The 12,493-nt window shown below is 42.9% G+C and overlaps 1 protein-coding gene across 1 annotated transcript in view; it reads left to right on the top strand.

Annotated features, from left to right (window-relative positions):
- plxnb2b (plexin b2b) overlaps positions 1–12,493 on the top strand; it is a gene marked incomplete in the record, with an annotated part of 234,589 nt that overhangs the window by 143,729 nt on the left and 78,367 nt on the right. Inside the window, 2 exon segments of the mRNA XM_037683644.1 lie at positions 10,055–10,181; positions 10,745–10,904. Coding sequence (XP_037539572.1) covers positions 10,055–10,181; positions 10,745–10,904 — 287 coding nt within the window.

Below are 12,493 nucleotides of genomic sequence, written 5' to 3'. Positions count from 1 at the left end.
GAATCAGTTTTGTTGTGTGTTTCCTTGACTGATGAAGCCTTCCGGATTGAAGGCAAAACGTTTCAGCATAAAAAAATAACCTGTCCAGATGACCTGACTGAAAAATTTTGTATTTTATACCTGGATTATTGAGCACGGACTTAGTTGTTTTCAACACATTCAAATATTTATCAATTTGCTTTCTTCCAGTTTCCTGGAATTCATTCAACTTTTATTTAGTCTCATTGATTCACGAGGACTCATTTACAAGAGAGACCTGTTTAGACAGACAACAATGTACAACAATAAAAAGCAATTAAATTAGAAAGTAGTGTTATAATAACAATAAAATCATGGTGCCATAAGGTAAAATAATTAAAACAAGAACATATTTGATTAGATTTTTCTAATGACTTAGGTCGTTTTCACACCAGATATTCCGGTAGACTCTGTTCAGTTCGTGACCAATATTCATGACCTTTTGTTTACATTTGAGCTGGTGCGTTTGCATTCACACTGCACTGTGCAGTCGAGTCAACCTGTTGAACAAACCTGTTCCCCCACTCGCCTGTAGGGGCGCTGCACGTAGAACTATTGAAAGAAACAACACAAAAACCTCTGAAGACACGTCTTCTTCTTCTTCTGTAAATAAAAATAAAAACGAAGTGGCATCAAGTTTTAGCAGTTTTAGGAGTTATATTTTGTCATTTTTCAAAAATGGACTTAGCATGAGCAGAAGATGAGACAGAAGACCATGGAGAATATTGTTTTTCCACACAAGGCAGCTGACGGCTCCATATAAGGTCAGACAAATGTGTGTTTGTTTACCCTGTGGAGCAGGGCCCGGTCTGTTTACATTCACACCGTACTCGAACCGCGCTGGAGTTCGCTTCTACCGGACCGAGACCTAGGTTTTAGCCCGGGCCAGAGTTCGCCTTTTTGTTCCGTGACAGAGTTCGATGGTGCGTTCACACCTCCCTAAACGAACCGGACATTCTAGGAAAACGAGCTAGAGTTCAATTAAAGCGGACTAAACAGGGCTGGTGTGAATGCACCCTTAATGACTACAGAAATTGCCGTTCTATAAAGTACACCCGAATATAAGATATATACACACACATATATATATATATATATATATATATATATATATATATATATACATATTCATACATATATACACATATATACATATACATATATGTATATGTATATATGTATATGTACAAAGCGGATTCCAAAAAAGTTGGGACACTAAACAAATTGTGAATAAAAACTGAATGCAATGATGTGGTGGTGCCAACATCTAATATTTTATTCAGAATAGAACACAAATCACAAATCAAACGTTTAAACTGAGAGAACGTATCGTTTTAAGGGAAAAATCTGTTGTTTCCAAATTTCATGGTGTCAACAAATTCCAAAAAAGTTGGGACAAGTCCATTTTTACCACTGTGTGGCATCCCCCCTTCTTCTTACAACACTCAACAGACGTCTGGGGACAGAGGAGACCAGTTTCTCAAGTTTAGAAATAGGAATGCTTTCCCATTCATGTCTAATACAGGCCTCTAACTTCAATTGTCTTGGGCCTTCTTTGTCGCACCTTCCTCTTTATGATGCGCCAAATGTTCTCTATAGGTGAAAGATCTGGACTGCAGGCTGGCCATTTCAGTACCCGGATCCTTCTCTTGCGTAGCCATGATGTTGTGATTGCTGCAGAATGTGGTCTGGCATTATCATGTTGAAAAATGCAGGGTCTTCCCTGAAAGAGATGATGTCTAGATGGGAGCATATGTTGTTCTAGAACCTGAACATAGTTCTCTGCATTAATGGTGCCTTTCCAGACATGCAAGTTGCCCATGCCACAAGCGCTCATGCAACCCCATACCATCAGTGATGCAGGCTTCTGAATGGAGCGTTGATAACAACTTGGGCTATCCTTGTCCTCTCTGGTCTGGATGACATGGCGTCCCAGTGTTCCATAAAGAACTTCAAACCGTGACCCATCTGACCAGAGAACAGTCTTCCATTTTGCCACACTCCATTTTAAATGACCCCTGGCCCAGTGCAAACGTCTGAGCTTGTGGAGCTTGCTTAGAAATGGCTTCCTCTTTGCACTGTAGACTTTCAGCTGGCAACGGCGGATGGCATGGTGGATTGTGTTCACTGACAATGCTTTCTGGAAGTTTTCCTGAGCCCATTCTGTTATTTCCTTGACAGTGGCATTCCTGTTTGAGGTGCAGTGACGTTTAAGGGCCCGGAAATTATGAGCATCCAGTAGAGTTTTACAGCCTTGACCCTTACGCACAGCGATTGTTCCAGATTCTCTGAATCTTTTGATGATGTTATGCACGGTTGATGATGATAACTTAAAAGTCTTTGCTATTTTACGCTGGGTAACACAATTCTGGTATTGCTGCACTATCTTTCTGCGCAACAATGGTGGAATTGATGATCCTCTTACCAGCTTGGCTTCTGAGAGACACTGACACTCTGAGAAGCTCTTTTTATACCCAATCATGTTGTCAATTGACCTAATTAGTGTTAATTGGTCTTCCAGCTGTTCGTTATATGCTTAATTTCCTTTTGCCAGCCACTTATTGCTACTTGTCCCAACTTTTTTGGGATTTGTTGACACTATGAAATTTTGAATCAACATATTTTTCCTTTAAAATGTTGCATTTACTCAGATTAAACTTTTGATCTTTCATCTATGTTATAATACGAATAAAAGATTGACATTTGCCATCTCCACATCATTGCATTCAGTTTTTATTCACAATATGTTTAGTGTCCCAACTTTTATGTATATGTGCTGTTGGTCATAATGTTCAGTCTTTCATTGATTATGTCAGACATTAAAAGCATAAATTCATAACTATAAATCATCTAGTTTGTTACTGTAAATCACACAGGGTTGCTGCCTGTCATATGCTTTTTTGCACTGCAAAACCTCAAATTTACCTAATTTATAGGCAGCAGTTGTGCTGTGACTAGTTTTATTTACAGACACAAAGATTACTCAGAGAAAGTTATAAATTGGATAAACCTTAAACTTTTTCTCCAAGTCTAAATCTGCTTTACTGTGGCTTCGTTGCTTGAGAGTGCTGCATTCCTTTTCTTAACTGCAAGATGCTCTCAGATCGCCAGGGATGATACTGCAGACTCTTCTTGATGAACAGTCTTTGTGTTTTTAGGATGTTTTTGTCTCCAAACCCTATGTTGTCATTTTCACCACTTTTTTTGTCTGTCCGAACAGGTCTCACTTGTAAAAGTGTTTTTGTGGCTCAATGTGATTTATCTGTTTAAATAAAGGTTGAATGAATGAATGCTTTAAAAGTCACTAGATTTTCTCAACACTGAAGGTCTCTAAGAGTAGCTAAATCTAGTGACACATTCACCATTTTTTCCTTTTATATGGTTTAATTTTACACTTTTTGCTGTTGTTGGTTGTAACAGGGACCCTGTGTAGAAAATTTTGTTTCATCTCGTGTACCACGTGTGGTAAGAATCACAATAAACCTACTTGAACCATATCTGTATCTCTGCTTCAAGCACGAGTGGTGAGAGGGCTATTTTGATTTAATTCAATTCAATTCAGTTTATTTCTATAGCTCCAAGTCATAACAGAAGTTGTCTCAGGGCACTGTACAAAAACTTTCACATGCATAAAAAAGCCAATTAGTAAATGTTATCTAGCTAAGGAAGCCAGCAGATTGCTTTGAATCTTCGCTTAGTTGCAGTCTCTCATTTTGATCAAGCACAAAGATAACAGTGGAAAGGAAAAACTCACTTTAACAGGAAGAAACCTCCAGCAGAACCAGGCGCATGACGAGCGGCCATCTGCTTCGACCGGCTGGGGTTTGAGAGGACAGGAAGGAGAAACAAACACAGAATGGCAGGTCCAGGTGTACTTTCTATAGGAGGAAAAACAAAAAGAAAACAAGCTGCAGAGACGTCTCCACGCATTTTGAAAACATGCATGGGGCGAGGGAATAGCCGAGCGGGAGCCTGTTGTACTGGTACTAGGTCCCTTGGAAGGAGAAGCGCAGGAAATTTCTGTGTTTTGGAATGATTGGAAATGTGAAAATAGGCGTCTTTTAGATCTATTGAGGTAAACCAGTCGTTCTGGTGAATATTGTTCAACAGCTGTCTGGTTGTCAGCATGTGGAATTGTCTCTCTATGATCGAATTGTTGAATACGGATAAGTCCAAAATGGGTCTCATTCCTCCGGTCCTCTTCGGAACCAGGAAGTAACGTGAGTAAAACCCTGTGTTTTCCTCTCCATTGGGAACCCTGGAAATTACGTTTTTTATCAGTAATTCCTGCACTTATGAGTAGAGAGACGAGATCTGTTCTGGAGATGACAGAACCGTCTCTATAATCCTTCTGAACGGTGGGGGTTGAGCTGCGAACTGCAGCGTGTAACCTCTGCTGATCAGACGGTCCATCCCTCTGTCCAGGGAACACACTCGCTGCCACTCTGCGTAACGTTCTGGGAGCAGGCACGCGTTTTTATGTTGTCAAGTCCTTTACGGACGTTAACCAAGCTAAGGCCTCTACCGCAGTCATATGCTCTGAAGATGCTCTCCGAGCGACCCATGGAGAGGCCTCGCCGAAAGGGCTCTGGGAGCGCCTCTGTGCTGCGTTCAGGCTGCGGGCTCACATCAGAGTTGATGTGAGCTGATGCACACTGAGGAGAGGCTTGAGCGCCCTTAGAAATGCGACACCATTTGGGTGGAGATTGCAGTTGCCATGGGGAAACGCGTTTGTTCCCGCTGCGGTCAGAAAAATCAGAACACAACCTGGGCTGAGAGCGAGGATTTTTTCTGGGCTTGGTCTGCTGAAAAAAATCATTTTTAGCTGCTGTGTCAAGCGAGCATTTTGTGTGATTTCTCGAGCTGCGGTGACTTTTAAAAACCTGTTTTGAGGTTACCGGCTCGATTTGTGTGGAGGATGTGTGAAGAGAAGCCGCTGTGAGATCATTCGATTTGACAGTCAGGCTGGAATCAGACACTTTATTCTCTGAATGATGTTTTCGTTTTATTTTAAAACTCATATCATCATTATGCATGCACACATCTTCTGCAAGGAGTCATTTCTTGTATCTTCTCCCCCATGAGCGCTGCGACTGATTGTTCCAGGGCGACGCCTGTTGGCGGTCTCTGGGGAAACGCTGAGTCGCTGGTTGCCGCGATGAGAAGGACTGTTCTCTGGCGGGAGGGGCTGGCGTCGGAGCGAGGCGGGAGGACGCTGCTGCAGCTGGGGAACGTCTCTACTGCTGCCTCTGGCCACGACGATCTCTCCAGCGGGCGGGGGGACGGGAGGAGGGGTGTGGCTTCATCAGGTGGCGCACGGTCTCCGACACCTCCTCTGACTTCTTCGACTTTTCAAGCATGGCCTTGAAATTGGCCCCGAACAGTGTGTCCGTCATGATGGGGCCCTCCAGAAGGTCTTTCTGCAGTTTCTCTGGCAAGGAGGGGGAGTGTCGAAGCCAGGTGGACCTCTGGATCATTGTCATCCAGGCGGCGATGCGAGACAGGCAGAACGCAGAGGAGGCGCACAGGTTCAGGATGACGTCAGACGCTTTGCAGAACGAGCTCCTCATCTCCTCAGGCTTTGCAGAACGAGCTCCTCATCTCCTCAGGCTTTGCAGAACAAGCGCCTCATCTCCTCAGGCAGGTCTGTGTCCTCCAGCCTTCTGGGGATGCTGTAGGCCAGCAGGGCGACATTGGTGTTTGCTGCGGCCGCCTGGAAAGCACACTGGTGGGCTCGGTTGGAGAGTGACGTCACCGTCTGGTCGTGTCTCCCTGGAGGGACAGGACGCTGGTCCAACCTGTACACTTTTGCTCCGAGTGCTTCCGCCAGGCATGGCTCCGGGGGGCGTACCAAGGGAAAATTCCGCTCGGTAAACCCCTCCACTCTGGTGATGGGAGCGAAGGTGGAGACAGGCGCCTTCAGCCTACCAGGTCCGGCTGCAGCCTTGTTCCAGTAGGACGTCACTGCTGGAAAACGAGGCCAGATGGGGTCAGGGCGGCGAGCCGGGGTGGAGCCAAACCTTCCCGCTAGATCATCCGATCAGGGCGGAGGGAAGAGAGGGATGGAAAGTCCCTTTGTGTCAGCCGCCTCCTGGATTATGCCGGGTAGCTCCGAGAGTAGGGCTCCAACTGCTGGGAGCAGTGTGTTCGCCGATGCGGAAAGGCCCGGGGGGGGGGGGGGGGCGGCTAGCATCCGCTCCGCCCCCCCTGCTCCAACACTACGCTCTCCAGGAGGGAATGAGCAGCGGGGCTGCTGCTGACGTCACCTTTCCTGAAAGAATTATCCGATTTGCTCCGTGACTCAGCATCAAAAAAGGTGATGGCGTCGTCCAGCGAACGGTCCCCCGTCACGAAGAGGCACTCCTCGATGTTAGCCTTGAACAAGGCTGCTTGCCTCTACCTCTCTTCAGGAGGGAGGAGGTCACAGAGATGACAGGTGGAGGCGAGGTCGGCGTGGCGGGGACCCAGGCATCCTTCACAGATGTCGTGCCGGTCAAAGCTCAGCATGTAGCCGGTCTTGCAGGACCGGCACAGGCGGATGGTGCTGGTGCTGGACATCGTGTTCTTGTAAAAAACGATGCTGGTTGCTTGCTGAAGAAAAATGGGAGCCGATTACCCGGTCTCACCGTAATTTATATGGACCGGGTGAGGCCCACTCAGCAGGTGGGCGTGGAGTAAAATTTTCAGTGCTGCGCTTCGCGCGACGGGATGAAACCCACCAGCGACAGCCTTAAAGGGCGAAGCCTATACGAAATAGAACTAATGACTTGACAGTTGTCCAAAAGACGACCATTGACACCTTGCACAAGGAGCGCAAGATGCAAAAGGTCATTGCTAAAAAAGCTGGCTGTTCACAGAGCTCTGTGTCCAAGCATATTAAAAGAGATGCAATGGGAAGGAAGCGATGTGGTAGAAAAAAAATGTACAAGCAATAGGGATAACCGCACCCTGGAGAGGATGGTGAAACAAAATCCATAAAAAAATGTGAGGGAGATTCACAAAGAGTGGACTGTAGCTGAAGTCGGTGCTTCAAAAACCACCATGCACAGACATATGCAAGACATGGGTTTTAGCTGTCGCATTCCTTGTGTCAAGCCACTCTTGAACAAGAAACAGCGTCAGAAGCATCTTGCCTGGGACTGCTGCTGGGTGGTCCAAGGTTATGTTCTCTGATGAAAGTAAATTTTGCATTTCCTTTGGAAATCAAGTTCCTGGAGTTTGGAGGAAGAGAGGAGAGGCACAGAATCCACGTTGCTTGAGGTCCAGTGTCAAGTTTCTGCAGTCAGTGATGGTTTGGGGTGCCATGTCATCTGCTGGTGTTGGTCCACTGTGTTTTCTGAGGTCCAAGGTCAACTCAGCTGTCTACCAGGAAGTTTTAGAGCACTTCATGCTTCCTGCTGCTAACCAACTTTATGGAGATGCAGATTTCATTTATCAACAGGACTTGGCACCTGCACACAGTGCCAAAGCTACCAGTACCTGGTTTAAGGACCATGGTATCCCTGTTCTTAATTAGCCAGCAAACTCGCCTGAACTTAACCCATAGAAAATCCATGGAGTGTTGTGAAGAGGAAAATGCAATACGCCAGACCCAACAATTCAGTAGAGCTGAAGGCCTCTATCAGAGCAACCTGGGCTCTCATAACACCTGAGCAGTGCCACAGACTGATCGACTCCATGGCTCGCCACATTGCTGCAGTAATCCAGGCAAAAGGAGCCCCAACTAAGTATTGAGTCCTGTACATGCTCATACTTTTCATCTTCATACTTTTCAGTTGGCCAACATTTCTAAAAATTCTTTTTTTTTATTTGGTCTTAAGTGTAGGGTTCTAAGGGCTAGGTTTAGCTGCCCTTGACTACAATATATTTAAATAAACAGGTTCTCTCTTTTTCGAGTTAAATTACAGCCATGTGACCGAGGTAACTGTGCGTAGATTGTTTAATCAGTGACATGAGACGTTAATTTTCTTTGACCCATCAGAATAAATGTGGTCATTTATTGAACAGAATCAAAATTTAACATCAAAATGTACAAGTGATTAGCTGATCTGGTTCTGATTAATAAAACTTGGCACGTTTTACTTAATAAAAACAACAGACATTTCTGAATGCATCTAGTTTAAAGATGGGAAATGAAGGAGTTTAAAGAGGAGGATTTAGATGGATGAAGAGGAAAGTGTGTTGACTGGGAATGGCACCCTTCATCCGACCCCAGCTCAGCCCCGGTACACTAGGTGCGTGGCGACTCGTTACCTTTAGACAGGGATACCTCCGCTCAGGAACAGGAGTCCATTTCAACGCGACCTTTCAGCGTCTCCGGTAAGGATGGCTGAGAATCGTCCGAAGTAGTGACGGTACTCCGTTCAACAAACACGCTCATCTCCCGGTTGGATACACAGCAATCTGTGAGTCCGTAAGAGGTTCCACTCAGATGTGGAAGGATCCATCACAGGCTCCGAAGACTAAGTTCAAGACTAGACTTCATCAGAGACCCGCTTGAGGAGCTCAGGAGACTTGACAGACTGACTGACAGACCCAGATGACCTGAGAAGTTCCAGGAAAGGTGGACTCTTAAAGAGTTCTCACTTCCGGTCACCTCAGGACTTCCTGATTGGTTGAAGCAACCAACAGGGGGTGGTTCTAGTGATGTCAGAGGGTAATTACAAGTCAAGAAAACAGCAGGAATGTTTTAGAAATGTCCCATACAGACAAAAGACATGTTATGGCGAAGTGGGAGGAAGAGAGGCCAGTAGCTTCTTGTTTACCGTCTGCTAGGTTTAAAAACACGACACTTCGTTCTAATAACTTCTTTCTGACTTTCGACCGACATCACTACTCTCTCATTCAGACAGAAGATCAAAAATGCATAATTACTTTGTAAAATAGACATTTAACTTGATTTCTAATTTAAATGAGGATTAAAAAAATCATTAATACTGTTTCACAGTTGATTTAAAATGAGTGGTTCACTTCAACATTTAGAAATGGTATGAACTAAACACACTTTTGATTTATCAAGATATTGTAAAATAGTGATGATAATATAAAAGAAGAGTGTTCTTTCAATTGATTACTTCAGGATACAATTAGACAGTCTCTGGATGAGCTAATTTGTATTTCTGGATTCAAATCAATGAAATGACAGTTCCTGTCCCATGAAGGTCCTCAGAGGCAGGTTTTGGTTGGAGGCCGAGTTCACTACATAAGTAATGTTCTAATTTTCTGAGATACTGAATTTGGGGTTTTCATTAGCTGTCAGTTATAATCATCAGTATTAAAAGAAATAAACATTTGAAATATATTGGTCTGTGTGTAATGAATTAATATAATATACAAGCTTCACTTTTTGAATGGAATTACTGAAATAAATCAACTTTTTCATGATATTCTAATTTTATGACCAGCACCTGTATATGCTTCCATTAGGTAAAGTTAATGGCATGGAATAATTTTTCATTGTTATGATGCTGATACTCAGTTATATTTTTCCAGGAAATCCAATGAATCCAGTCAATTACCGTACCGGTACTTAAAATGTAAGCATGTCTTAAAGATATAAAAACCTGGATTACCCTTAATTTTCTGCTTTTAAGCTCAAACAAGGAAGTCCAGAGTTGTGGTTTTTGGACCTGAGCATCTTAGGAATACATTTAGCTGTCTTTCACTTTCTCTGGACGACATTAATTTGGCCTCCTTTTCTTATGTTAATAACCTTATTCTCCCTCCCAAAAATGGAGAACTATTAGATCTTCCCAAGCAATACAGAAAATAATAATCAGTGCAAATTAATGTTGCATACTTTAAATGTAAATAAGATAAACTGAATTTAAATAAAAAGCTAAATGTGTATTTCAGTGGTTTTATGTCATGCTGAAGTTTAGTTTAAAAACATGCCTGTTTAAGGTCACGTGTCTTAGGTTATTATTCACAGAGACACATTGAAATTCTGTTGGAGTGTGTGACTTTATTTCTCTCTGAAAATGTTCATGGAATATGGAGCAGGGGCTGATGGGACTTGTTCATTCTTCATCCGAAGGTGCACCAGAAGGTCTGAGTGCCGGCGGGCAGAGGAGAAGAACGGCTGGCTGTGGAGCCCCAAGCAGCAGTGTGTTAAGATCGTATCTTTCTATCCCTCAAACCTTTCTTGCAAAAAGACAGACAAGGTACAACAATTTCTTCATTTGCTCTTTGTTCTGTTTTTGTCTGACTTTGCAGTGCAGTTCAATTCACATGCGTGTTACAGACGTATCTATAGTCTGAGCTGTAAACTGTTTACATTGTGAGTCAGAGACCCTGGGCTCTTGGTCTTCCTGTAACATATTGATCCACCCAGAAAAGTCCAAACTGTCTTATTATAACCCACCTTGCTGATTGTGTCTACAGAGTGAAGATGGAGAGCCTCTCTTATGTGCTTTGCTTCTTAAATTGTTTTTCTCATTCCCTCGCTTTCTGACTGTTTTTTGTCCCTCCTTTTCTGACTCGCACTTAAATTTCCATCAAAAGCTTGTCTCCTCCTTTCCTTCTCTCAATCAATCTCCTGTCTTTGGAAGGGAAATACTTTTTTTGCAACTTCTGTTTCATAGTGGAATTGTACTCAAAGCAGATAAATTAACTCACCTTTCTTAATTAAAATGCCTGACATGCAACATGTTGGTTTTTATGAATAATCAATATGTCTCAATGTGGATTTTTGTAACATCTATTTTTTGTTTGTGTGCGGGAGTAGTTACAGATCAACATTCCATCTCTTCCTGCAATCGGACCTTCTGACCATCTTCAATGCAACATTGATTCGTTTCGCAGTGAAGGCACCATGCTGGACTCCAGTCAGGTCTCCTGTTCTCTACCACCACCCCACCATATACCACAGACACCCGAGGACCAAGGTAAGAGTTTCCTGTGGAAACTCTCAAGGCAAATGTCAGTAAATCTCTGTTCCAGCTAATGCAGTTTCTTCTTAGTGACTCCAAAACCTTTAACTTCTGTGTCAATTAGTTTAGATAATTTGATTAATTGTAAACTCCAGAGTTGCAGGATGATGATTCTTGAATTTTAAATTAATTTCTTTCTTAGACATCATGTGATAAAATCTATATACAAGAGTGCAAATGTGATTTGTATTGTCTGCTAAGATTCATGAAAGGGTGACAACGATATGGATTTTCAAAAAATCCAGAAAATAACCATTGGCTGTTTTTTGCAACAGCTGAACAACCATTGCAAACACAAAAATGACTACTGTATTTTTCATCCTTTAAGTCACAGTTTTTTGCATAATCTGCATGCCCTGCGACTTATAAACTGATGCGACATATTTATGGATTTTTTTCCCATATTTATAAACCAGTTTTTAGCTGAGATATGACAGTTTCCATTCATTCTGACTGAAAATATTGAACACTACCATTTTCAGCCGCTAGATGGCAGTCAAGTAATATGGCATGCCGTTTTATCATGTAATAGGTAAAAGTGGCTATTAATGACACAACTGTAGTGGACTAGGCCTACGTCAAAACTAAGTCTAAGGTCAAAACTCTTGACCTTAAGAACCTTGTGGGACAGAAGCTGTCATTTCATGTATTTGAATCCATAAATACAGGTTCACCCATCCTGAGACTTTCTTTCTTGAAGATTCAAGTGAAAAGAACACTCTCTTTTTATTATCATTACTATTTTACAAATGTTGATAATCAAAGTGTCTTAGTTCAAACCATTTTAGATGTTGCAGTGAACTAATCAATTTTATTAACTGAGTAATGATTTTTATTCTCATGCAAAGTTAGAACTCATGTTAAAAGCTGTTACAGAGTTTATGCATTTTCTGATTTCTGCCTTTGAATGAGCAAGTGTGTGCGTTTCCAAGGTTGGAGTCAAACGAAAAACAAGTTGTTATGTTAAAACTGTCATGTTTTAGAATCCTCTCAGACGTAAATATAGATGTTTTGCACCTGTTTCTGAAACACGCCAAAACAAAACTCTCTCTGTCTGTGAGAACATTTCTGATCTGTTTCATAACAATTCTCGCTGTCTCTAACCTCTTACGTCACAAAACACACCCCGTCTGGTCGTTTCTGACCAATGAACAAATCCCAAAAGTGAACCGGGAAAGAGTCTTTAAAATGTCAGTACTTCCTGGTCTAGTCAGTGCTAAAGTTCTGATGGAGTTCTGCTAAGTCTGGTATGGTGCTGGAACCGTTCTGGGACAGTTCTGCTGAGTTCTGATGGAGCTCTGATGGAGTGCTGATGGAGTTCTGCTGGATACACAGTCCAACCAGTTCTGTTCATGTCTCTGCTCGGATGCTGTTTGATGTGGATGTTACTGACATGACAACAAAGCTCTTCCGAGTTCCATGGGATTATAACATTTTCCACTGAGGTGAATATGTGTCGAACAGAGCCTCGCCATTACTTCGGACGAGTAACAGCATCCTACTGAGACGCTGAAAGGGTGCGTTAAACGGAATTTTACCTGGAG

The sequence above is a fragment of the Nematolebias whitei genome, chromosome 10 (genome assembly GCF_014905685.2).
Source record: "Nematolebias whitei isolate Nwh7 chromosome 10, NemWhi1, whole genome shotgun sequence".
Lineage (NCBI taxonomy): Eukaryota > Metazoa > Chordata > Actinopteri > Cyprinodontiformes > Rivulidae > Nematolebias > Nematolebias whitei.
Note: the sequence above shows the minus strand (reverse complement) of the source record. Positions and strands in the feature narration are given on the sequence as shown.